Source organism: Chroicocephalus ridibundus, chromosome Z (genome assembly GCF_963924245.1).
Source record: "Chroicocephalus ridibundus chromosome Z, bChrRid1.1, whole genome shotgun sequence".
Lineage (NCBI taxonomy): Eukaryota > Metazoa > Chordata > Aves > Charadriiformes > Laridae > Chroicocephalus > Chroicocephalus ridibundus.
Genome location: NC_086316.1, coordinates 83,647,644 through 83,675,400, shown reverse-complemented (window position 1 = coordinate 83,675,400; position 27,757 = coordinate 83,647,644). Strand labels below are relative to the sequence as shown.

The following is a 27,757-nucleotide window of genomic DNA, read 5'->3' as shown; positions in this document are numbered from 1 at the left end:
TTTCTTCCCAGCTTTCCACGACGGGCATTGTGCTCCAGTCACGCCGAGACTGGCTACATGCTCCTGGAAAGCACTTTGGGACTCTTTGGAGATAGGAGATATATTATTTATCCTACATTCGGGCTACGAAGAGGTGAATACGAAGCCAGTTGTTATTGCCCGTGACGCTCCAGTATAAATCAGTCTACTGGGTCTGTTGGTAGGGGTGGAAATGCTGGGGGAAGAGAAGAAAGCAAGTTGGAAGAGTCCTTCCTAACCCAGAAGGACGTCATCATCCTCAATTTTGGGGTAACACCCGGCTGTTCCCCGGCCATCGCTCCTGGACTTTACTTTGGATTTCTTAGCCTTGCTCAGCCAAACGGGGAAAGACACAAGAAGGACCTGGCATGGGAAGAGCGGGATGCGCGGAGGGTTTAGAGCCCCCTCCAGCCCCTTGCTGCCAAATCTGGGACCGGTGCCGACCACAATTTGTCTCCTCCCGCTTTTATACTCGCTTTGGAAAGAAATCGATCGGAAAAAAATCACCGCCTGGTACACGCAATGGGCAGATGCGTCTGCCACCCAAGGGCTTTGTAGGGGAAAGCGGAGAAGAAGCGGGGCCAGGGAGAGATGCTGGGTTTGATACGCGCCCAGAGCAATGACAGGAGCAAAACCAGCCCAGCGACTTTGCAGAATTATCTTAGGTTACGTTAAATATTGATTTTCGTTATTTTTATTTTGCTTTTTATTTCCCTGCTTGCTGTCTTGCCCAAAAGCCAACTCGGCCCGCGCAAGGTACAGGCAGCCAGCCACAGCGTCCAAGGGATGATCTCCAACAACAGCAGAAGGGCAAGAAGATGTGTCAAAAATTGGAGTGACGCTGGGCACCAAATACGTTCAGAGAACAGAGAAGTGAAAGGAGAGCTTTGTCCATGCCGCAGATGACACGTGTGCGTGAAGGAACAGCCAAATGGAAATGCGTATTAAATTAAGGACGGAAATCCATGGTTTCAGCCCCATGTGGCCTGTCTCCAGAGAGGCAGAAAGACGGAGGTCCGTGTGACACCCTCCCCAGAAAGCAACCCCTCTTTTGATGGTGGCACTATGGTAAAACACGCTCCCCCCAGCAGACCGTGGGCAGTTGAGGACAGTCCTGTTTCCCGTTATCACGGTCCAGTTATCAGAGCCACTGCTTTTTTCTCCCCTCAAACTTTGCTTTGGCTGATGGTTTTGGAGTAGAACAATCAACCAGTGCTACGTGTACCAATAAACTCAGAATCACAGACTGGCAGGGGTTGGAAGGGACCTCTGGAGATCATTTAGTCCAACCCCCTGCCAGACCAGGGTCACCCAGAGCAGGTGGCACAGGAACGCGTCCAGGCGGGTTTTGAATGTCTCCGGAGAAGGAGACTCCACCGCCTCTCTGGGCAGCCTCTTCCAGGGCTCTGCCACCCTCAAAGGAAAGAAGTTCCTTCTCAGGTTTAGAAGGAACTTCCTATGCTCAAGTTTGTGCCCATTACCTCTTGTCCTGTCCCCGGGCACCACTGAAAAGAGCCTCGCCCCATCCTCCTGACACCCACCCTTTAAGTATTTATAAGTGTTGATAAGATCCCCCCTCAGTCGTCTTTTTTCCAGACTAAAAAGACCCAGATCCCTCAGCCTTTCTTCATAAGAGAGATGTTCCAATCCCCTCATCACCTTGGTAGCCCTTTGCTGTCCCCTCTCCAGCAGTTCCCTGTCCTTCTTGAACCAGGGAGCCCAGAACTGGACACAGTACTCCACATGTGGCCTCACTGGGGCAGAGCAGAGGGGGAGGATGACCTCCCTCCATCTGCTTGCCACACTCTTATTGATGCAGCCCAGGATGCCACTGGCCTTCTTGGCCACAAGGGCACATCGCTGCCTCATGGTCATCCTGTTGTCGCCCAGAATAATTAGCAAAGACACAAATTATTTAAGTCTGGGTTGCAATCAGAAACCAGGTGATGCAACCAACAGCCCAGTCAGGGACCATGACTTAACTTGATAACGTCAGGTGCTGAGATGGACTTCAGCCGAAAAGAGCAGCAAAGACCCTCCACCGTAAGACCCTCCACGTTCACTTCTCTTCATGCCATGAGGATGCAAGTCACCCACCCATTTCACAGATGGGCCCTGGTGCCAGAGACGGTAATTCCACGTACAGCTCAAGAAACGGGAATGAAAAGCAACTTGACAACGCCCTCAGTGCCACGTTATCTATGGTAACCACTAAAGATGTGCACAGACAAAATAGCAGGTACGCTTCTGTTGTCCTCTCATCAACTGCCTTCAAAATGAATTTGGTAACAGCTCAGCTCCTGTCCAAATGCGTGGTAAGATCAGGCAGGGTGAAGCTGCAGGTATCTACCCAATTAATTTTATCTCATTACCTGCAACATGTTGAGGAGCAGACTCCGGAATTTGGTTCCTTCCACCATGAAAAGGGCCATTTTGTCACAGAGCTTGGCTGCCGTGGAAGCAAAGCTGCGGTCTGTCACCGCTTTCTGGTAGATGGTCTTGACTATCTCCCCTAGCATTTCCTCAGAGTTGGTAGAATTCTGGGCTTCCTCCATAAAGGTGGTGAGTTTGGAGTCAACATCACTGCTGTTGTTCCTCATACTGTTGAGGATTTCAATTAATTTGTCCATTTTGTTCTTTTCAGGATTGGTGGTTTCCACCGTGACTTCGTCCTGGTCCGTGAAAAGGGAAAGACAAGGCATCTGTTACACAAGGAAAAAACAGATATATCAGCCCTTGTCCTTCCGCAAACAGCAAAGGGGGAAGGGGATTGGGGAGACATATAAACAGACATAGAAAAAGCAAAGCATCGTTTAAAGGTACAACGGTGTCATCTCAGCACTGAAAACCACAAGTGAATGAGTCTTGCCCCCTAAATGTTCTCTTTCTCCATTTCCCACAGCACTTAATCCCAGAGTCCTCCCCCTTGGCTCAAGGAGAAGATGGGCTCCACGCTCCTGAGCCAGGAGGCCAAGGTCAGACCACTCCCAACTGCCTTCGGCATCTCGGACAGGTTTCTGGAGGTGTCTGCAACATGGTGATAATGGATATATTTTTGCCTCTATTTCGAAAGCGCGCTGATGTTTGCAAAATGCTCAGAGAACCGTCCTACAAAAATACCTACTTTTTAAAAAGATACATTTCACCTTCTAAACTGAGATCAAAGATGTCACATCCTCCCGGCATTAGAAAAACAAGATCTTAACTTTTCCATCTCTGGACTGTTACACGTCTCACTTTGTGCCGCTACCGTCGAATTTATCGCTTCTGTTCAACATTTAATGAGGCATTTGTCCCTTTCCCCCAGCGGAAGGCGTGCATCCTGCTCGTTACAGTCTGCTCCCTTCCCTTCTTCTAGTTGAATACAAAATGTGCCAGACAACACGAACCTGGGGCAAAATTTTTTGGCCAACCCCGGCCCCAACTAGCAGTTGGATGCTGTCCAAAACTCCCATCGGGAGGACCAGTTGTGTTGACTACACCCACCCAAGAGCGGGTGCTTATGTGCTGCGTTTCTTAGAAGGTTATAAATTCGCAGGGCAGGCATTAAAGTGAATACTCTGAAAGTCTCTGCTCTACTCCCATTGCTTTAAAGAACATAAAAATAACTAACAAAATCTCTTCCTCCCCCTCATGCCACGTACATAAATAGTAAATGCACATGCACTCAAAGGTATACATTTCCAACACGCACTCCCATGGAATTGTATATGTTCAGGTTATTTTTGCTACGTATTTTGGAAACCTCGTTGGAGATACCCCCAGGGGCGCATTTTCCAGTCTGACAAAAGAATCTCGAGAGAAAGAATCGGAGTTTCACAGGGGGCAAATGCAGATATCATCTCTGAATTCCTCACAAATCTGAGGCTGAATATTGTTTCCAAAAAGGATTTCTCCTCCGTCACTTGCATGCAATAGTTTTGTTATTGTTGGGTTGTTGGAAGGAAGGGGGAAAGATAAGGGCGTTTCAATTCATTGCTGAGATAAATGGATATCGGCTTTTAAGTAGCTGACTCCAACTATTCAGCACTCAAAAGGCAAAGCTCTGTAACTGTGGAGACAAACTGCCTTTTGTGGAGACAAACTGCCTTTTTTAGGCCTCCTTGCAAAGCACATGAGCTCTGCAGAGCAGGAGGCAGTCAGTTGCGATGAGCTGCTGGGGAAGGAGCACCCGCGTTGCAGCTCACGCGTGCACCAGCCTTCCCCAGGGGTCTTTGCGTGGGTGGGGGGAGAGTTCCCAGTCCTTCTTGGAGAACTCCAGCTGGTAGCAACCTCAACCAAGAAGCATTGTGTCAATAAATGGCCCCCTGAAGAAGCACAAAGACACTTCAAGAGAAGTGTTGACGCTGAGAGATTAAGATAAGTTGGGTGCACTCATGGAAAGGTCCCTTGAGCCCACCCTCCCCTTTGTATGGAGAATGGCCAACAGCCAGACTCTTGGAAAAAGGGAAACTCAACGTTTCCTTAAGAAATAATACCTTTTCTTTTAGTCTCCTCCGCAGCCTGTCTTTGGAAGACTGAAGCAAATTGATCTTGGGTCTTTCCCCAATGCGCTCGTGAATACTGTCTTTCCGCTTGGTCTCCGACTCCTGGATGTACTGCTGAGACTGCTTCTCCACAGCCTCCGGGCCTCGGTGCGTCTCCGCAGGAATATGCACCGTGCAGACCGAGGTGTCCTCGATTTTCAAATTCTCAGTCTCTTTGGCGTTTCTGTGCGTTTCTTTGTCGTTGGGCGAGTGTTTCTGGTTGTGGTGCCATCTCCGGTTCTGGCTGTAGCCGTGGTGGCCCGTCCTGCCTGAGGAGTGAGGGGCCTGGCCTCCTTGGTAGAGTTTCTGGTGGTCCCTGTTGTGTTTGGTGCCACCTTGCTGATGATCTGCGTGCTGTTGAGGCTTGTTCCCACCGGGAAGTCTCTGCTGTCTCCTGGAAAGTCAAAGGAAGTCGTTAGTACACCCTTTCCTGCGTGGTCCTGTTTGGTCAACACATCTTCTATCCCACCAAACAGCCTGGCCCTTGGTGGGTGGGCTCTGGGGGTCTCCCTAGCACAAAAGGGGAGCCAATTTCTTGGCGTCTAACACAACCTAGTACCAACTCACGCCTCTCAACCTCTTTCGATAACAGGCATATTTCAACAGCAAATTTTCACAAACAGTTAGACAACTTGTCTTTGGAGGAAAATCTCTCCCAGCTCTCTGTGTTTTCTGCGTTGCTTCCACATTAAACCAGGGAAGACCTGGTGAGTCCCAGCTCAGCAGCGGGAACTCAGGCAGGCAAGAAATATCAGGAGATATTTTCTTTGAAGATCTAAGGAGCTTCCAATACCCCTGGCCTGCAGCATTCCTTGCTCCCCTTTGCTTACCACCTCTGCTGTACCAACACCCCATTGGTTCGCAGTGCATCATTTTAAGCGTATCAGGAATTTCTAAGAGAGCAAAAAAAGCTAAAAAGCCAACTACCAAGTAAAAAAGGTGGCCAGACCAAATGCTTTCTTTATGCACGTCCTTCATCATTGCTAAGCTGGAAGAGGATGTGCACATGGATGAACAAGCTGAGGACCATCCGCGGCTCTGGCAGCGTGGAGAGCCAGGACCACTAACTCTGGATAGGAGGCTAGGTGAATATGGCTCCAAGGGGATAACATGGAAATTCAACAGGCATAAAGAGGAGGAATTGCCCGCAAATGGTTTGCTTGAGAGACTACAGCGGCTCCCGGTAGCTGAGATGGCAGGTCCCCAAAAAACAATGGTTGAACGGAAGAAATCATAGAATGGTTTGGGTTGGAAAGGACCTTAAAGACCATCTAGTTCCAACCCCCCTGCCCTGGGCAGGGACACCTCCCACCACACCAGGTTGCTCCAAGCCCCGGCCAACCTGGCCTTGAACCCCTCCAGGGATGGGGCAGCCACAGCTTCTCTGGGCAACCTGGGCCAGGGGCTCACCGCCCTCACAGCAAAGAGTTTCTTCCTCAGATCTCATCTCAATCTCCCCTCTTCCAGTTTAAAACTGTTTCCCCTCATCGTATCATTACACTCCCTGAAACAGCCCCTCCCCATCCCTCCTGTAGCCCCCTTCATGTACTGCAGGCCGTTAGAAGGTCTCCCCGGAGCCTTCTCTTCTCCAGGCTGAACAACCCCAACTCTCTCAGCCTGCCCTCAGAGGAGAGCAGCCTCGGACATTTCGGATTTCCACACAGGCTGCAGCGTGGCTCTCCGCAGCGGAGAAGGTTGAGCTGGCAAGCCATTGTTGAGGATCAATTAAGATGGAGATCCATCCATGGAGATGGTCTCCGTGAAGATGGAGATCGGCTGCCTTCACCTGGGATGGCGCAGGGTTAACCCTAAGCACGGCGGCAGCTCCCTGCCTGCTTGCTGCCTCTTTAACACTCAATATTGGCTCTGAGAGCACACAGGATGCTTTAATTCTCGGCTCCTTACAAGGCTGCTGGAAGCAGCGCTGGAGGCTCACCAGGGACATCTCCCCAGCATCGTTCCCTGAAACAGGGAAACAACCGTGAGCGCTGCGGCGACCACATTGGTTTGCACCCATTATAATCCCCCTGCTCAGCCTCATCCCTTACCCGAAACCCCCGCCTCCGTTCGGATAAATAGCAGCCTTTATTTTAAACCCGCCGCATAGCAATTAATTTTATTTTCATCATCCGCACCGCTCGCCTAAACGCATTCGGCCGAGGGAAGCGGCCATTCACAAATACATTTCAATGGTCAGCGGCTAAACGGTCTCCAACCCTGCCTGCCAAAGCCATCTGCCCGTCAAATCTGTATTCCTTGGCATCCCCGGGAGTTAAAACCTATTTTCCGAGGCCAACTGGCTCTTAACCATAAAGAGCGAGGGCTCGCGTTTGGCCAACGCGGGGCAAAGAGGCTCGTTCGCGGCGGCAGCGGAAGGAATTTGTGTTTCGTCTCAGACCACCGGATCCGCTTTTCTGAGATATTCAACATGGATTTATTTTACTTTATTTTTTTTTTTTATTTAAAAAAAAAAAAAAAAACCAACAAGCTGAATGGCAGGGAGTTAAAAAAAAAAATAATAAAATAAAAGGAGCCAGGGGAAGCTTTCCTGTTTGCTGGAGCTTACGAGGATTTTATGAGGACAGATTCTCCACATCAAGTTTTCCTGGCGTTTCTTTGTTTCCTCTCAGTAACGCAATCGCATAAACCGCTCTGTAAAGAGCGACGCTTATTAAAAGGGGAATGTCAAAATAAAAGTTAGTGAAAACCTTTCTCTAGTACCGAGCCCTCAAATGCTTAAGCGGGCAAGAGTTTTTGCTGCTATAATTCAGCTTTCCGTGGTTTTGTTCTTTTCTCCTCTCGACCGCCTGAGTTTAACCGTTTGGGTGCGCTTTCAGCCTTGGGTTATGAGCCAGACAGGCTGCTACTGTCTTCAAGCTGCAAACATCGCACAGAAATGCTGAAAGTTGGACACGGACGCAGCTATAATTTAAGCAGAGCCAAGGCAAAACGCCTGGAAATGAGCTGGGAACCAACCGCCGCTGTAAATTCCTGCGAGAAACGCACGCCGGGATGTTTTTTTTGGTTTTTTTTTTTTTTTTTTTCCTAAAGACGTATTGATATTCTAAACCAAACTGTTTCTGTTTAAGGGCTGGGAAAGAATAATTAATAATAATAAAAATAATAAACAAAAAGGTTGAAGATTAAAAACACCCAACACTTCGGCCAATGTGGAACGTGCAAGATATTGTTCGGTTCGGGGCTTTTGCAATAAGACAGGGAGAGGACGGGGAGCTCCGTCCCCGTAAAGGACGGCTAAAAGGCAACAAACAAGCTCCACGACAAGGGGCAGGGCAAACACGAACCAAAGCTCCGCAGTCACCGACCACAGGACAGAAAACACCAGAGTTAAACAAGTGAGGGGGAAAAAATTTGCAAGAAATAAAAGGCAAAGGAAGGAGAATGGCAAACAAGAAGCCACGTCCGTGACTTGGCAGCAGGCAGGGGTCTAGAGGATCATCCAGCATTCAGGCAAAGACTTGTTGTGCGCTTTTATCTTCCCAACACCCCGGCGAAGAAGAAAAGCCAAGAAGAAATAGGACTCGGCGGCGAAGAAGAGCCAAAGCGGGGAGAACGGGGCCCGGTTCTTAATACTTTTTTCACCGCACAGCATCGCAAAGCTGGGGAGATTGGGTTGTCCCCTCCCTGAGGAGAAGGACTTGGGGTTTTGGGGTGGATGAGAAGCTCAACGTGAGCCGGCAATTTGCGCTGGCAGCCCAGAAAGCCAACAGTATCTCGGGCTGAAAACCAGCAGCGCGACAGGGGGGATTCTGCCCCTCTGCTCCACTCTGGGGAGACCCCACCTGGAGTATTGCGTCCAGCTCTGGAGTCCTCAGCACAAGGTGGACACGGAGCTGTTGGAGCGGGGCCAGAGGAGGCCCCGGAGATGCTGGGAGAGCTGGAGCCCCTCTGCTGGGAGGACAGGCTGAGAGAGCTGGGGGGGTTCAGCCTGGAGAAGAGAAGGCTCCACGGAGACCTTCCCGCCCCTTCCAGGCCCTCAAGGGGCTCCAGGAAAGCTGGGGAGGGACTCTGGATCAGGGAGGGGAGCCGTGGGACGAGGGGGAACGGTTTTAAACTGGAAGAGGGGAGATTTAGATGAGATATTGGGAAGAAATTCTTTGCCGTGAGGGTGGTGAGCCCCTGGCCCAGGTTGCCCAGAGAAGCTGTGGCTGCCCCATCCCTGGAGGGGTTCAAGGCCAGGTTGGACACAGAGCTTGGAGCAACCTGGGCTGGCGGGAGGTGTCCCTGCCCAGGGCAGGGTGGGTAGAACAAGATGATCTTTGAGGTCCCTTCCAACGCAAGCCATTTTATGATTCTATATCTCATCCTTGCTCTCAGGTGCGACTGAGATGCTGGGGAAGGAGCAAGATGGGGACCAGGGCACCCCACCAAACACACCCATTGTGAGTTGAGTTGAGGGAAACAACCTGCTGCTTTCTTGAGGACAGGAAAGCCGAGATGGTGGCTTGGGGTGACCACGTAGGAACCCAAAGGCACTCCCCAGCCCAGGGTTTTAGGCACGCGATTCCAAAGGGAGGAACAGCTTGAATCACACAGCCACATCTCCAGGAAAAGGAAAGATTCACCCCAGAAAAATACCACAGCTACTGGGAAATCCTTTTTCTGTCCCTCTCTGGTCATCCTTTGCCATAAGGACACGGCACCTTGCAGGGGACCTTAGTTCGGCTACAAGAAAAAGCATCTAGATAGCACAATGGTCTCTCACCTCTTGACCCCGTCTAACGTTAAATAACTATTTTCTCTTCAAAGGCCAAATCCTGATTCAGATCAAAACTCCCCCTGACTTCAGTAGGACCAGGGATTTGGCCACCGGTCAACGTAGAAACTAAAGCGACATTCAGAGTCACAAGAAAAGTGCAGAAGTACTAAAAACCAAGGGGAGAGAGTCAGGGTTGCCAAGCTGGAAATAGGACGGTATCGCTTCTGCTATCGTTTCTCCACCAATTTTTTTTTTTTATTTAATTAACTAAACGAGATACCTTTCAACAGAATTTAGATCTGACAAATGTCTGCTCTGTCAGAGGAGCCTACGCAAACAAACCTAAGGCTTCAGCTGTCTCGGTGATTATCAGCCTACGTGCTCAGAAATATGGGATTCCTGCAAGTTTTTACTACATCGTTTTGTCCCAAGGAAAGGGGCTGGAAGGCACAAGGCTGGGGAAAGTAACTCCAGACACGTGGACAGCTGTAGTCTAAAAACACAGTTGCTCCGTCCCGTCAGCCCTGCTCATATCCCCCCTCGCCCCCGCCGAACGAGACAAGTCCTCCGAGAGCCCCCACCATTTGTCTGGCACGTGGGAAGCTGGAGGACAACGCGGGGTTACATTCTCCTGGTGGTTGCGCGGAGATTTGGTTAGGCAATCCCTGCAAATACCGAGAGGTAAGGAGCTACATCTCCAACGGCACTCGTGACATCTACCCTGCGGCGCGGAGCATCCCATCCGGCCAAACAGACCGAGATCTCGTCCGTGGGCTCAGGAACAGCGTGCTCTGGGCATCCTGGCTCTTGCTTCTGAAGAACCTGCCTGGACATCATGCTTGTCCTCAATCCCAGGTAACTCTCCCATGGGACAAACCCTCCTGGAGACGCTAAGCGCCTCGCAGGGGAGGGATGATGGTTTTGTCCTGCGTTCGTGCAGAGCCTGATATCTGGCGGGCACGGCCAGGGCCACCCAGCAATTAACAACTGATCCGGAGTTGCAGCCACTTGGGCAAGAAGTTGAGAACAAAGAGCGGTGCCACGGCCGAAGTCAAACCTTCCGCATCCCCTTCATCCTCCCGGTGCTTGAACGAAAACGTTCCTCGCTGCATTTTGCGGACAGAGAGTTTCTCTCCATCCTTTCTTCTGCCCAGGCAAGACCTCATCTCTGTGCCAGGGTTGGCCCCAGCAGTACGACGCGAAGCCTCAGGAGTATCACACGATCAGCTTTGCTATTACCATGCCTGCCAATTAATTAGCAATTGCCATTACAAGGGCCAGATTGAGACCTGCTGCAGAAATGGACTCTGTGGGACCTTCCACTCCCATGAGAGCTCCAAATCCCACTCATCCGTGGCACCCCCCAAAGCTGGAAGAGCAGAGCGCCCCCCAGGGCTCATGGCGATGGCACCTGCAAACAGAGGACCGGCGGAGCTGGCTCTAAGGGATGAAAGGCCACCTCTCCTCACCTTCTTTTTGAAGATCCCACAGTAATGTTCCAGTGAGAGGGAGGGAAATGAAATAAAACTTTGAGAGTCGCCCCTGACAAGAGTTAAATTCACAAAGATGGATACTCCCCTGCTGTGCGAGCTACCTGCCCAGGATACCCGGCATGACAAGGGAAAGGGCAGGAAGAAGCAAAGTCCTCTGAAACATTCCCTGAACGAACCAATTTCTCCAGGCACAGCCTTTCAGAACTAAGCATATTCCAGCCAGATCGGATAACTGGTCCACAAATAACTGGACTGGTATCGCCAAGCAGGCGCTGCCGGAGGAGTTTGGGCATGGCAATGATGCTGCGGTCAAAACTACCTGTCATCACTGGCTTTGGGCACCTAAGGGACGTTGTGGTCCAAAGTAGAGGGTCGGAAGGATCCCAGTTAGGAGCCGGTGGAATTTTACAGCATCTAAAACTGGTCCTGGAGGTCTAATTCTGCTCTGGGAGGTCAATGGGAATATTGCTATTAATATAATGAGGAGGAAGGTCTGAAATTCTACTCTAGATGCCTGACTCCCCCCAAAAGTATTCTTCACCAAGCCTACCTCCACCAAAGGCACTCTGATGTCTTACGTGCATGTAGAGTGATAACTCAGCGTTGCTTCGGTGCAGGGAGCACCACAGCCCAGCCAAGGCCGTTTTCTATCCTCGTTAGGATCGAGAGTGGGAAACAACCAAATAAGCTTGACTGTTCCGCCCAATTTAATCAAAAACCTCAAAACCCCACAGAAAGCAACAACCACCAGCTCCAAGGATGAAGAACACAGGACTCGTGTGTGTTTTCCCTTTGGCTTTCTCTCTCAAACTGGTTTCACTTGGCTCCAGTTTCATTTTTGTTTGCATTTTTCTCAGATGAGAAGGGAACAAGATGTCATGTTCGCTCCCGAAAACAAAAATGAAATTATTCACACTTCTTTTACGCCTTTCTGTTACTAGGGTTAAAGTCTATCCCGATCACTAGACCCAGCCCATGCGTCTGGATGGACGTGGCATTTTGGAAGCGTAGAAAATCCACCCGTCAAAATGCCGATGACCAGGATCTAAAATCATCTTTGAACACGTTGGGACGCAATGCATGCTTTAGGTCTTAGACGTACGCATCCTTGAAAACATACAATAAACTCTAGAAGACAAGCACAGCCAACAAAAACAACACTATGAGGGCAGAGATGTTTTTGATGAATCTCACAGCATCTGGCTGCTGGGAAAAGCATGATGAAACCTTCAGAGGAGCCGCCTGGGAACCTGGGAACAACTCCTCTTGTCATCGCCTTGGTCTTGGGGTGCAGCCGCTGCAGACAAGCCTCCCTTGGGCCTGGACATCATGCCTGTTTTTATCACCATATAACCAGGCTCACTGTAAACCACCATGGTAGCATGGATTTTTAACGGTGAGGGTGGTGGTTGCCCAGAGAGGTGGGAGATGCCCCATCCCTGGAAACATTCAAGGTCGGGTTGGATGCGGCTCTGAGCAACTTGGTCTAGTTGAAGATGTCCCTGCGCATGGCAGGGGGGTTGGACTAGATGGCCTTGAAAGTTCCCTTCCAAGCCAAACTGTTCTGTGATTCGATGATTGAGGGGCTTCACACAGAGACACCCAAGGCGCTCACGCAGTAACGCGTCCAAAAAATGGGTGTAGGATTGACGCAAAGCGTGGTTCATCACACTATCTTCTGCTAGTTGGCCTCTCCAAACACCGGAACAGACCTGATTTCTCCCTGCGCCTTCCTGCAGCACCACTGCACACCATCAGTGTCCCCTACTTCCTACACCATCATTGTCCCCTGCTTCTCGCACCATCAGCGTCCACTACTTCCCACACCAGTGATGGACACCCCAACTCACAGGACCACCAGATGAGCACCCAGTCTGCAGGCAGGAGCAGAGACAGTGCCGCTAGGCTGAAAGGACACGGCACAAAGTCCATGGGCACAGAACAAGCGGAGCACTGAAGGGCAAACTTGTCTTCTGCCGAAGTCCAATGAAAGTCCTCGCATACTGCAACGCTTGGCTGCACAGGCTGCCTGAGTCAGCTATTTTCTTCTAAGCTTCATGGAAATGAATCTTCAGGAGGAATTTAAGTAGCTGTTTTGCAACACCAGCTTGGGAAAGACATCCCAAGTACAGATGGCATGCGAGATAGCTCCAAAACAGCTCTTTAAATGCTTTGTTGGATCTCCCACAAGTCATTAGGGACGTCCAGATGGAGGCCTTGGTTGCACAGACCGGGCAACCAGCGAGGAAGACACCCCCTGGACTTCAAGGCTGACTGCCCAGACTGGTGTAGAAATCCCTGCAGTGATTTCATGTAGAAATTGCTTGGAAACGGTTCTCTTCATAAACTACATTGCTTGGAATTATGGTTTTTTGGATTCTTAACGTACTGTAAACACGATTGCAAAAACTACATGAAAACCATAGGAAAATACAGCGACAAGGAACTGCACCCGGTTTAGTTGAAACAGTTTAAAGCTGAAAGATACAACCATGGGACCTGACGTTTCCCAAACATCTGCTGAGCGCAAATACGCGCGGATCCCGGACTACTGGTAAGAATGCAAGTTGAGTGAATAAAGACTCATCTTTTACTACTGCGCAATAAAAGAGCTTATATCGCAGACTCCAGGCTGCCTCCTTTAAAAATACACCAAGGCTCGTCGGTTATCCCGAGATCTGATAATCCTCCGAGAGATATAAACTTTAAACTCGTGCCAAGATGCACAGACACGGCCCATCACCGTCCCTCCGTGGTCCTGTCTCTCAAGAGACATCCTAAATAGTACGTGCGAGCCCCCACCTGCTGCCTTTTTGTTCAGCTGTCTTCCTTTAGAACCTCTGTGACTCTTTGACCTGCAAGCAAGGAGACGTCCTAAGTTTTTTTTTTTTTTTCCATATCCTATTTATACCAGTGCTTTCTAGTGAAGAAATAAATGTCTTTTCTGTAGAAGCTAAGGCAAGATTTGACAGGATCTCCTAACAGCTGTCCAGACACATGAGCTGACCCAAAGTCAACGGCAAGCAATAACTTCCGACACTGGGATCTGCTAAAACACCAACCCAAGGAGCAGAGATGCTTTGGATTTCTGTGTGCCAGAAGCCTTTATCAAATAAACTTTATTAAATAAACTTCTTTAAAAACGATGCAGCACGCTCTAGCATTTAGCGTAGAGCTTTGGGAGCTAGGATCCACCTGGACATTGACTTACTGCAACCCAGTGACAACCCTAAGCAGTTCCCCAAACATTTACCTAAGTCCATCCCATTGTCAAAAGAAGAGTTGTCTCCTCTTGACCCCGTTCCTGCCACCACTCTCCATGCTAAGGCTCACATGGACGTGCTGAGCTACGCCAGGGTCTGAACCACTCCGAAAATTTACTTTCTCTTGGATGAGTTTTGGATGGGAACAGGTTGCCCGGGTGGAGGAACAGAGCTGGGTCACCTTCCGCAGCTCCAAGTAGCTGCCGGCTCTTGCTGCTTGGGCACCAGCGGCCCCCCAGCTTTAATCCGGAAAGCCAGATGATCCATAGCACGTGCACAACGCTGGGAATGGATGGAGCAATGTTAGTTTAAATGAAAGAAAGCAGCCTGTTGTCCACTCATGCCCTGGAGGCTGTCATGCTAAATAAAGACATTATCAGAGAAAGAGCAGATACTCAACGCCTTCATGCCTCTTAATGACCCTGGCACCTTCCGAATCAATCTAGGGACTCGCTTTCCCACAGATGGTCCCTTGGAGACAGACCGCTGTGGCTTTAGTAGGAATAAATGGAAACAAAACAGTTAACAAATATCCAAAAATAGAGCGTAGTTAACTTTTTTTTTTTTAATACGGAGATGAAAAATCCCTGGGTGATTTACGTGCCAGCAGAGATATTAGCTGCATATAATAGATGCAATATTTTTAATACTAATATTTTGGGCTGAGACAAGAGTGGGAATGGAAAGTATTTCCAGTGCCTTGACTTCTTTATTTTGCAAACATCAGTTGCTAACTGGGGTCAGACAGAAATATTGTTTCTGCAACAAGAGCCCAAACAGCTCGAGCTGGCAACTTCTTCGCACACTAACCATGCCAGGAGGCCCTGCAGAGCTTCAGCACGTTGCTCCCTCCCGGGTCTTTGGGGCCAACGTCCTCAACTTGGGCTTCCAAGGAGAAGCAGTGGGTCGTAAACACTCTCCTGCCGAGAGGGTGGCTGCTTGCCGCGGCCAAAAACTGGAAGTCACCCGTGAAACCATTCAGCCACACTGTCAAAGTGCTGCCGGGCTTCTTCAAATGGGCCAGGTCTCATGGAAAGACCTCGTGTGACACAGGGAACGCCATAAGACCTTTTTTCACATAGCCTTCTGCTCGCCCTTGCCTCTCAGTTCAGTTGCCACGTAACTTTGGAGAGCAATCTGATGGCACAAAGCCCTCAGCGCTCATTCCAAGCGGATCACCAGCAACGGCACATTTATATTAGAGGATTGAAAGCAGGAGAAAGAAACAAGTTGTTTCACTTCATATTCACTCCAATGACCGGCTGCTGACAACACCTCCATGAACTCTTGTTGGAAAACAACGTGTAGATGGATAAACCCATTTCCAGTACTGAGGAGCCGTGCCGGAAACCCTCCACCAAAGAGAAAGCCATTTCAATAACAGATCAGTTTCCTAGTGCAGAGGAACCTGCCGCTATATTTCCTTCCCTCAATTCTGGCCGGCTGAAATAGCATCACGTAGACGGTTGTGTTTTGCACTACTCGACACTAAAAGAGCAGCCTTGAAGGACTCATGGGTGACGGGGTTCGCACATAAAAGGTTCTGGTGGCTACGGGTTCACTGCAAGGTCTGTGGCGGGGGAAGGTCCAACTAAGCCTTTTTCCTCCTTTCTGTCTTGGTTTCCTCGCAGGGAAAGGGAGCTGCTGAGAGCAGCCCTCTGCCAAAAAGCACTTTGAGGTTGATGGACAACAAAACTCCGCAGCGTTGTTTCATCTCTGGCTGTCTTCCTCGAGGACAGCTCTTGCGTTGCTTCCCTGTGACTCTTCCTACAGCTGATTGCCCCAACAGCACCCTACGTTTGCCCACGTGATGAGGACTTTTCCTGCCTAACTTTATTGGTTAAAAATAAATGTCTCATCATCAGCTACCAAAGCTACACCAATACAACCAAGAAGACCAAGGTGCCCTGGGTGGAGGCCACAAAAAAGAGCCAAGAGCTGGAACACCTCTGCTACGAGGGCAGGCTGAGAGAGTTCGCGTGTTCAGCCTGGAGAAGAGAAGGCTCCGGGGAGACCTTATTGCAGCCTTTCAATACTTAAAGGGAGCTTATAAGAAAGATGGGGACAAACTTTTTAGTTGTCCTATCGCTGTGTCCTGCAGCGATAGGACAAGGGGTAACGGTTTTAAACTTAAAAAGGCGAGATTCAGACAAGATAGAAGGAAGAAATTCTTTACCCTGAGGGTGGTGAAACCTCGGCGCAGGTTGCCCAGAGAGGTGGGAGATGGGTAGAACACCCATCCCTGGAGGTGTTCAAAGCCAGGTTGGACGGGGCTCTGAGCAACCTGGTCTAGTTGAAGACGTCCCCGCTCATGGCCCCGGGGTTGGACTAGCTGGCCTTTAAAGGTCCCTTCCAACCCAAACCATTCTATGATCCCACAGCAGGGACTGCTGAACGCTTCTGTTGATGCTCTTGCTTTCAAAATGGCGAAACCTCTTTTAAATGCTGACTCCCTCTTTGCTGAAGACAACTGAAGAGCTAAGGTAGCATTCAACAGGCACTTAGTCTGCAGGCACAGCCACACGAGCACTTTAACTCTCACGAAACGAAACAAAGCCTCGTTCAAAAGGAGCAAAAGGAGGTGTTTCTTCACATAACGCACAGTTAAAACTGTGGAGCTACGCTACAAGAAGACACGAGTACCAGGAGTTTACAAGGGTTCAAAAAGCACATTGCCAAAAATCATGAAAGGAAAACCCATCAGGAGCTACTTGAGTAAATGTGGTCCTGCACATCCTCAAAGTGTAAATTCCTGGAGAATCACAGAATCGTTTCAGTTGGAAAGGAACTTTAAGATCGTCGACTCCAACCGTTCAGAAGAGGAGAGCCCCGCTGGGAAGCGGCATTACACGCATACCCTGTTCTTCTCACGCTCCTCCTGGTGTCCTTTGCTGGTCACCAAGCCAGGTGACCTGGTCTGACCCATCACAGCTCTCCTCCTGCTCCTACTGAGCTCCCGACTGGCTCCAGCACACCACTAGCACATCTAATTTCAAACGGAAAACGCCTGCCCCTCTGCTGATGCGGGACGGTGTGGCAACCATAAGATAAGGTGACTTATCTCCCAGCTGGGTGGAGGGGTTGCAGCGTAAGGCACTCCGCACGCAAAGGCAATTACCGCCGCCCAGCTCACGTGCCATAATTCATTAAGCCGCAGTAACGCAATCACCCAGCTGAACCCTTTTAGGAACAAACCGCCGAGACAATATCGTCCTCTGGGGACCTGCAGTTCGGAGAATTAATTTAGTGTAATAACTCCCAGCGATGTTGCGGACAATCAAACCGAAAGAAATGATGATGTGTCTCTGAATTGCCTGTAACCAACCTCTCGGCTGATGCCCTGTGACCGCTGGCTCTGCTCAGGCAGGCGGGGCAAGTGCCAGCTGTTTGTTCGGGACTTTCATGCATACAAACACTTTATCCTTGAGGAACCTCATCGTGAAGGACGAGCACTCCAACGAGGAGTTCTTCACCTTGTTCTCCAGGATTCTCAGCTTCAGCCGGCACAGCTGTCTTAGCCAAAGGGTTTAGTTTTAGGTAGTCCTGTGATGACCTCAATGGACTCAATGATCCTCATGGGATCCTTCCAACTCAAGATATTCCATGATTCCTTTCTGAGATGCACCTTCGGTGCGGTTGTTCCTGTAAACGTGGCCTGTCCTTCACCACTAGTTCAAAGTTTCTAAATCTTAAGGGGAAAAAAAAAAATAAAATACTTATTGGTCCTGAGTTTGCTCAGGAGAAGAGCTTTTCACCGCCACCGTTACGCAGGGTCAACTCCTCTGCACGCTGCTCAGCGTGGATGGCCATGGCATTCCCAGAGGGTTTGAGATATTCCCTCTGTGCCCCCAAAGTGAGTCTCCGTGGTGGCTCCAGCAACACCCATCAGCTCCCACGAGGGCATGGAGAAAACTGGAGCATAAAGAAGGGGATGAAAACCTGATTTCCAGATGCTGCTTCAGGGGTTCAGGCCCCTGTACCATTAACCCTAATTAATTTGACTTGGAAATCCCACCGAGAAGGAAAACGGGTGTTTCAACCTTTTCAATTCCTTCCCTTCCCCTCTCTTTCTCCCGTTTCAACACCGTTTGTTGCGTTCTCTGAAAGCACCGCAAGTCATTTTGCTCCACGCTCGTTTTCGGCGGGTACCCAGTCCATCCAAAACATTTCGTTTTGTTCCAGCGAGGAACAGCACTTGGGCACTAAAATAACGCCTCGATATTGTTGCTTTCTTTAATAAACATCCTCTCCTCTCACTGCAAAGCTCTCAGTAAATGACCCTGGAAGAACAAAAGACATTTCTGTATTGTTTTAAGTCCTCTTCCTCTCTGAAAACCTCAATTAAAACGGTGAAAAAAGCAAACGTGTCGCTACTATACTCTGTAATTATGAACTCATTTCTATTCACTCGCCCAGCAGGGGCGGTTTGTCCCGGTGACCTCCGAGAACGGGTTTCTAAGGCTTTTCCAAAATTTCACAGCCTTAAAACCGACACGTTCACGTCAGCCATAAAACACGCTCACCTTCGCCTTCACCCAAAATAACTCGCAATCTTAAAATCCAGGGTGAGGGCCGTTCCTGTGACTATTTTTATTCGTGGAAGGAGCCCTAGCGCTGGCCACGAATAGACTGGCACGGGAGGGGCTCTGCAAATAGCGCAACCCTTCAAGACAGCGTGAAAACCGCACGAACACGGGCTGTCGCCAGAGAGTTTTCAAACAAATACCTTGCAGGGCAAGCTCCTGAGTGATTTTCGGGTTTTTCTACGCAATCTTTCCAGCACAAAAACCACCTGGCCTGAAGAGGACAAGCGCCATTGTGATCCCAACCCCTCGACTTGCCCACGCGACGCTTGCAGGAACAAGCGTGGAGTTTTCTTCCGGGGAAGTCTCACTGAGAAAACACTTTGCGAGACAAAACGCTGGGACAACTTGGTTATATACGCGTATAGCTTGGTTATATACGTGTAAACATGCGTCTCTTTAAGGAGAGAGTGGAAGACAAGGAGGGTAAACAACAGGGAAAAACCATTATTCTTTTTAAGAGATGAAACAGTGGCCGGGAAGATGACGCCTGACAACTCAGAATCAGACAATAACTAATGCAGAACAGCAAATTTTGACATAAAATAAAGTAATATTGGCCTTTAAATACAAGCTAGAAAACAGCTTTAAATTCACATCCAGGACTACAAGCCACACTGCTTTAGGGTCCTTGCCTGATCCTCCCGTGATTTCACGTGCCCACGACGCAGCCAGGCAGATTTATTTCTTTTCTCTTAACGTTTAAGACCAAGTCCAAAGGAGCACATCCACAACATGGCTTAGGCAGAGCTGAGGACTCTACTGCTCATCAGCCAATTCCCCAAATCCCACCCACTCCCAAGGGTTTGGGTCAGCTCACGTTTTGTCTGAAATCTAAGTGCCAAAAGCATCATTGCCACGTACACCCTGAGATGCCACCATCTCCTCGGACCTCCCCCCAGTTCAACCAGCTCCTGCCTTAGGACATACCAGATTCATCAGCTAGGCATCCACCCACCAGCTTGCTTCTGGAAGAAACCTTCTGGAAGAAACCTTCTAGAAGAAGGTGCACCTTGTTAATTGAAGTCAATTAGGGGGTGTAGCAGGAGTTGGCAATGCCTTGAAAGGTCTCAGGGCTAAATGCTTCCACCTGGGATGACAACAGTTTGCTCTGTCCACACCTGTTTATGAAAAAGTAAGGGCAAAAAACTCAACTACCCACTTCGCCCAGGCTGCTGAAACACCAGTGACTTGTGTCAACCCCTGCTCATTAGCAGCACCAAGCCAACTTGGCTGGTAGACCTCAGTAGGGTCTACCTCCCAAGCTGACGGGTAAGGAGGGCTCGCTCTGGCCAGTGAAGCCAGGGAGCCTCAACAAGGGGTGGAGCTAAATGTGGGTGAGGGATCTCATCAGCCATGTGCATCTTCTAGGTACAGATACAAGCCCATTTTCTTCAGACACCAGAAATACTTAGGGCAAACATGGTCTGAAGTGGAGACTGCTGACCCCAAAGCTTCTCAAGAAGAGTTACGGCAGCATTCTTGGCGAGTGTGAAAATGTCCTGGTGGAAACCTTGCTTTCCTTGGCTGGGAAGAGATTTCCTCTCCATGAGACGGGAGAGAATGGGATGCCCAGTCTCAAGTCTTTGTTCTTGCTGAAGAGAGCCCAGAAACAAATTCCCCGTCCCAGAGCTTCCTCTGGCGCGAGGTGTTTTGGCTCAACTCCTCCCACAGCTCTTTGTTTTTCAGACTTCCTTGGTTCTGGTCAACATGGGAAGGCAAAATAAAGCAAGGAAACCTGATCTCATAAGATGGCCAGACTCATTTTTCTTACGTGGGGGCCAGAAGGTCTCAGCGAGAAGCTTTCCAGAGCTCTCCAAGCACCTGTGATTGCCACCTTTGGCAATTCCCACCTTGTCCCAGGGGAAGAGGAATCTTCCCTCTTCTCCACACAGATTATTGTAGGGTTGCTCACAAAGTTCAGTCTTGTGCAGGACTTTGTGGAGCCATTGTGGTGGAGAACCTCAGGCCCTGCACGTAAGTGCTTAGCACACAGAACAACTGCTCCTCAAAGAGCTTACAGCGTCAAGACACATTTCACGCACGGAGAACATAGGCATGGGGAGGGGGTTACACAGCACCACGCAGAGGACGGGTTCAATTTGCTCCGTTTTAGGTGTCTGCGATGTCAGAGGCCAAAGGTGAGGTGGGGATCTAAACTTCATGGCAACTCAACCAGTTACAGGTGGCGGAGACTGGGGAGGGAGTCACCCGGCTGAACGCCTGCTTCATGCTGAGGTGAACCATCCTCCAAACTCCACTGACTGCCTCCCCACTGAGCATAACAGGAGCTTTGGCTCCCAGTTCATATATGGTCAGCATACTTATGGACACATGCGGTGGGATTCAGATGGTGGTGTCACTGGAGGTGCTTTATGGCCCCTTGTTTGGCTCCCAGTTCATATATGGTCAACATATTTATGGACACGTGTGGTGGGATTCAGATGGTGGTGTCACTGGAGGTGCTTTATGGCCCCTTGTTTGGCTCCCAGTTCATATATGGTCAACATATTTATGGACACGTGTGGGGGGATTCAGATGGTGGTGTCACTGGAGGTGCTTTATGGCACCTTGTTTGGCTCCCAGTTCATATATGGTCAACATACTTATGGACACGTGTGGTGGGATTCAGATGGCGGTGTCACTGGAGGTGCTTTATGGCACCTTGTCTGGCTCCCACCCCATTCTGGTGCAGGTTTCACAAGATCCGGTGTCTGCTAGCTCCTTGCACGGATGTCATGATATGCTAGGGCATCTGAAATAGCAACTGTGACCATGGAGGTGAAGCCCAGCAGCCTCTGGTACAGGTGAGAAGTGATATGAGGTCCCCCCTCAGACCTTTGGACGCAAGAGCAGTTGCTTTGCTAACCTTCTCCATAGCTGTACAGCCACCACAAGCTCCTGCTCCCTGTTCCCTAATGCTCACGAGAACGGAGAGCGGCAGAAAAGGAGCGAAGAGCTGTCGGTGTCAACAACTCGCCGTCCTCCAGCCCAACCCCTAATAGATACCTAATAAATACCGCGCTTTCAGGAAATCAAGCGTCCCTCCACCACAGGCACACGCTGAAGTTCTCCTGGATTTTTTGCTGGAGCAATTATTTTGCTTTCTGTGAAGTAACATCATAAGACCCCGAGCTTATCCAGCAGGCCGTTACATTTCTATTGAGGTTTCGTAACAGTAAAATGTTTTGCCGGTGGTACATAAAGTCTTTCAATCAGCTGCAGAGATGGAGAAAAACAACCTGCAAAAGCCTCCCGATGCCATAAAGTCTACTGGAAGCTTGGCAATTCAGGTTAAATTTAGTCTGCAGGACACGGGGTCGCTTCAGTCACCAAGATCGTTAAAAAAAAAAAAAAAGAAAGAAAAAAGGAAAAAAAAGAAAAGGGAACGAAAAGTCTCGTGTTGCGGAGTTTTTATGTAATGACGAAGCCGCTCTCACCAGAGAGGTGGCAACCCTGCAGCTGGGAAACGCACCCGGCTCTCTCCTGCCACTGCCTCCTGGCATTAAAAAAAAAAAGGAACAATGAAAGGAAAGGATTAAATTTACTGAGATGAGTATCTTTTAACCCTTTTAACCCTTCTCCCCCAGGCACAAAAGGAGGAGGGAGCAGATACGGGGAATGGTAATAGATACACATCTCCTGAAGGCCTGCTCATGTGGAGCGTGTCCTGTTGAACTCACTAAGGTTTTTCTTTCTCTTTACGTTAGTCTTGAGCCCACAGAGCGCTCCGATATTGAGAGATGGACATTTCCCCCGCATCACACAGAATGCAAAAGCCTTTCAGCAGTTGCTAGCGTCGGGAAAGGAGCTGTAAATACGGCCTCGCCTTTCGCGGCGTGTTTCGCCGGCAGGATCGCAGCCCCACCATCTGCCTTCAGGGGGTGACTCACGGCTGGGCATATTTTCACTGACGCCCTCCAGTGCGTAAGGGTTTAGAGCCGATCACAAGGGCAGAAACAAGAGCAGCTGGGTGGAAAAGCCCTACTCACCCCGCCACAGCTTGAGACAAGGGCGACAGGCAAAACAAACTGCCCCATGGATGCCAAATACCAACTGCTCCACCTTACTGCTACTGGTGTTTCCCATGGACACCGCTCGGCTAATGGGAAGACCCTACACGTGCAGCTCTTAGATGAGCCAGGACAGATGCTAAATATAAATTCGGTAGAACTTCCCAGATGGTTTCTGCAGAGCTATTTCATCATCTGTGTCTCGTAGGTACCGGGGCTGGGATTACTGCACAGGGATGGCGCTGGACTATAACGGCTCCACGCCATTCTGAGTCCCGTTCACTGAGCCCAGAGTGCGGTGCAAAGGCAGTGAGGGGTCTCGATGGAGCCAAACCAGCTGCAGATCTCAGCTCCAAAAAGTCCCTCTTGACAAGAAGCTGTAGTGCTGCCCACCCATGGTTGAGTCACCCACCGCCGGCTGCCCATGGGTCATCAGGAGGTGACTTTTTGATCATTCAAAGACCCCTCCTTCAACGAGGAGCCTGGTGCAGGCTTTGTTCTCAACAACCTCCTCCTGGTAGTGGGGTCCCAGTGCCGTGACCCCTGTCAGAGCCTTCTCCTCGATGCCTAGAAGGAAGGGCAGAAGGGCCAGGTGATGCCAGCACGTCTGGCCAGTTGAGGCTCTGAAGGTCGAAGGGGCTCCTGCTTGACCCTTCCTGATACCATCTCTGCCCTGCTCCATCACCACCTTGCCCAAATGCTGATGGACTAACCAGGTCACAACGACACCAGGTCTTCGTATGGACCTACCTGATAGCGTCGTGAGAGGATATGGGAGCAACTACAAACACGGGAAGGAAGGACCTTCTGCCACTGCAACCCCCTCCAGTTCCCTACATCTCTTACTCCCTTGGTGGCAATCATAGAATTGCCTAGGTTTGAAGGGACCTTTCAGATCATCCGGTCCAACCATCAACCTAACACTGACAAAACCCACCACTAAACCATATCTCTAAGGACTATGTCTACCTGTCTTTTAAATACCTCCAGGGATGGTGCCTCAGCCACTGCCCTGGGCAGCCTCTTCCAATGCCTAATAACCCCTTCAGTGTAAAAATTTTTCCTAAGATCCATCCTAAACCTCCCCTGGGGCAACTTGAGGCCGTTTCCTCTTGTCCCATCGCCTGTTCCTTGGGAGAAGGGAGCGACCCCCACCTGGCTACCCCCTCCTTTCAGGGAGTTGTAGCGAGAAGGTCTCCCCTCAGCCCCCTTTTCTCCAGCTTGAACACCCCCAGCTCCCTCAGCCGCTCCTCATATCAAGGCAGACCTTCATCTGGTTTCCAGTCTTAATTAAATAGCCAGGTTTATCCACTTGCTGTTCGAGGCAGGACATTTCTTCAGCAGAAATAGCCCTTCTCCCCCTGCGCCGTTTACCCCCCGGGTACCTCGAGAGCATCCGCATCCGCGCCCAGCCTCGGCCGGGCAAGGGCTGAACCAGCAGACATGCACGAAGCAGCATTTCCTTCTCTGGGCTTTCAAGTTTATTTTGTCCTTCACTTCCCTGGGTGACCCTGGATCCTCATATTAATAAACAGCAAAAAAAAAAAAAGGCAAAAAAAAAAAGGCAAAAAAAGCAGAAAACTTTTGCTTTACCTCTCATCTCAAATCCCGCCCCCCCCCCGGCTAATGGCTCCATCTCACTCCAGCATCATGAGGTCCTGCAACTCCCACCCGACCTCAAACCTCCTCCCCGCATGAGGAGACCTTGCACTCGAAGGAGCAAGCTGGGCAAAGCTGATTCCTGTGATGTTTTTACGACAGGATAAAGCGGTGAAGTGCCCTTTATGGTGTTTTGAAAGGAAATTGTACAGGAACAATGTCCCGAGCAGCGTGGCTATTGAAAACCCTTCACAAAAGGAGTTTGCCACAAGAGGAAAAGCAGCTTAATCAGTCGAACTAATCGCTGTAGGTGGTTGAGTGTCCCCTGTGGGTCTGTAAAATCAAATATAATGGGAAAAGAAATATATCACAGCTTGCCTACGCTCCTCGGCGGAGCCGCCGGCGGATCTGGGATGTTCCCTGCCTGGCTCCCAGCCCGCCGTGACCGTCCTTTGGGTCGTCCCTGTGCAGGACCACACTCGCCTCCGTGCGAGACCCTGACTGGGGCCACGCGGATGGGCTGGGATGAGCCCCGGGAGGTCCCTCAGCAACGTGAACTCTGATGGGGGAGGCAGGACAAGGGTGCCCACCCCCGTGCGGTCACCCCAGTTAACCCGGTTTTCGGCGTGGGCGCGAGCAGGAGGGGTCAGCGGCACTTACACAACCCTCCTGCTTCAGGAAGAGGAAACGGTCCCTGACAGCCACCCAGGGCTCTCCGGGGAAGGAGGATATTTCTGCCTCCCCCGGCTCTGAACCTAATTAAAACCAGAAAACAACACACACACACACACACACAAAATAATCCAGACTGTTTTTTCCTGATCATTTAAGTGTAAAGCCAAGTTAACGGTAGGAAGCAAATTGGGACACCACCAGAGAAAACTCGGTGACATTACTCTAATCCTGTTGTCAAAAGCCATAGGTATTTGGGGCACCCCGAAGGGAGACGGGGAAAGCACACGAGCCTCTTTGCTCCCACCCCTTTTCTCCATGTATGAGCCAGGAGGACCTACAAGGTCTTCTCTTCCACCTCCTTATCTCCACCTGGGATATCCCAGGTAGAGAAATGCCCCCCTTAAGCCCCCATCCAACAGGAAAAGGAGGAGAGATGACACCAAGTTCAGCCACAGTTAAGGGTGATGGTCCTTCACCCAAGGTCAGCCCTGGTCCCCAAGAGCCCTGGCTGGGACAGGCAGAGCAGCCCCTTGCAGCTCTGGTTATCCCAAAGCCTGGAAACATCAGCTGCGCATGGAGGAAGCACAAAGGATCCACACCTTTTCTATGGAAAAGGGGAATTTGGATGCCTTTTGGAAGGAGGGGACTGATTAACTTTTAGGCTTTTGCTCCGTCCTCTCCGGGCCGTGGGGCTGCGCTTCCCTGTTTAATCCTCTCCTGTCCCATAGACCGACCACCAAAAGCCCTGTGAGATACCAGCCAACATCTATGCACACATGAGGATTTCCTTTTGGTAAGAAATTTGGCCCAATTTGACTTTTGCACCCAACAAGATGCGACCGAACCGACGCGATTACAACGACACAAATTATTTAAGGCTTCCCCAGCAACCTGGTCCTGGTCCTCATCAAAACTGTCCCCTTCCTTAGGTGGCACAGAACAATTTCAGTACTTTATTATCCAGAAGACCAAGAAGCAGGTACAAACTCAGTTGTCTTAACCCATTGCGACTCCATATATTCCTTGTAAATCCTATCTAAACCGGCCAATATTTCTTATCACTCCTACAAGGCTGGTGCAAGCCTCTCCGCATGCATCTCCAGGGTGTGAGGTTTGTCTGGCTGGACCCTCCATCCCCAAACACATCATCCCAGGATGCCACGGGAACCAGAGAAACGCCGTGCAGCGCTAAGCTTCAATAGATACTTAAAAAGTGGCATTTTTTTGTAACTTTTTGAAAAACAAGGGGCCAAACTCAGAGCCCATCTGCCCAAGGAGACCACGTCCCAGCACAGCTTGTGTTCTGCTCGCAGAGAGGCAGCGGGGTGGGAAGGCAGAAGAAGAGGACTCGAGAAACAGGTCCCAGAGTATTTATTTTCTCTTGCCTACTTGCAGGAAATAAAGGCAGGAGAGGTCCCGCCACCACCCAGGGAAAACCTCTCCTTCCCTAGAAGTACTTGTCCATGGGAGGTCAAACCAAGTTGCCTTTGGTGATATCTAGGTAGGGTGGGTGTTCTGTGGCAGCAAACAGTGGATTAGTGTTTGGGCAATAAAAGCCATTGGTGTTCAACGCTTACTCACATGGACATCTATGAAAAAACTTGCCTCTGCTGCTCTCCTTCAATGATCCCGTCAAGTGGTTGAGGCCCTCCATCACCCACATCAGAAGGTGGCAGTTGCACCTCCTGTGCCCAAACCAACAGAGAAAACACCAGGTGTGGAGTTTCTGCCGGGTGATGCGGGGAGGCTGATACCTCTCCCTGGTCTCCTGCCCTGATCGTAAAGCTCTTCGCAGCAAGGACCTCACCACCTCCTGCAGGCTTTTCCAACACCTTGTGCAACCAAACCCTCCAACAGACGTGACGCTGATTGTTACTATGGAAACGTTGTCCAAGAGACCAAGAGTAGTCCTGAACTGGGAAAGTCGAAGCCTGGTTTAATGAGACCTTTAATCTGCTTTTAGTTTGTATCTTTTACAAAAAATGAAGCACGCGTCCCAAGGAAAAATGACTCGTGGAACGTAAAAACATATCACATATGCAAGGAGAGAGCTACGGTTGCACACCCATAGAGTTGCTTCTCCCCACGGGAGTGAAAGGTCCATGGCAGAGACTTCGGGGTAGGTGAGCCGCGTTCCCCCGTAACGCGGTGACAGCATTTCCCGAGGAAAGGTGACGGGAAGGAAGCGGGGACGGGCGCTATTTATAGCACGGCCGGACATCAGCGTCGTTTCGCGTGAGAAACAAAAGGTGCTTCGCTAGCCCAAGACGTGGCCTCTTTGGAATGTCACCGTCAGGGAAGGGAGAGGAGCCCGCACGCGCTCTAAGGGAACAACCAGTATCTTTTATAAGACCAGCTGGAAAAAAATAGGCAGATTTCGGAGTGCTGATGTGCTTTATCAGCTCTTTTCTAATAGCTGTGCTATATAAGCCGACCTGAAGGTCAGCTACAACCAGGCAAGACCCGTGCGTCGCGCAGAGGTCAGCCTGGGGGTTGACTCCCTGACCCAAGCTGGATGTCCACTTGCGAGCAGTGGATGCACACGGCAGTAGGATGCTCACTGCGGTCCCTTGGGATGTGTCATCCTCGGATGAGGCAGATCCCGGGCAGGGAGAGCTGATGCCCCATGGACAAGTATTGCTCGTGGGGTCTGGGGATGCTGCTTTGTCCCACGTGCTCATCACCTTCAGGAGAAGGGGAAAAGCTGCCCACTGAAAACCAGACCCAACTGCAGCAGGGCTTTGGAGCCACACCTGCTTCTAACCAACGGAGCGGGACAACCTCTTTTCTTCTTGCAAATCCACGGCATGTCAACCCTACTCCCACCCATGGCTGCTACCAACTCTTTTCTAAGAAACCAGCTCTTC

At 50.2% G+C, this 27,757-nt stretch overlaps 1 protein-coding gene across 5 annotated transcripts in view; it reads right to left on the bottom strand.

The window, feature by feature from the left end:
- The window catches only part of CTIF (cap binding complex dependent translation initiation factor), a 158,727-nt gene that overhangs the window by 41,654 nt on the left and 89,316 nt on the right, over positions 1–27,757 (bottom strand). For 4 of the 5 annotated variants that reach the window (XM_063320459.1, XM_063320462.1, XM_063320461.1 and 1 more), the window contains 2 exons: positions 4,497–4,938; positions 2,391–2,720 (listed from right to left, as the gene is read on the bottom strand). In XM_063320459.1, coding sequence (XP_063176529.1) covers positions 2,391–2,720; positions 4,497–4,938 — 772 coding nt within the window. The remainder of the gene's footprint in view (positions 1–2,390; positions 2,721–4,496; positions 4,939–27,757) is intronic. The other variant, XM_063320460.1, reaches the window with a different exon arrangement.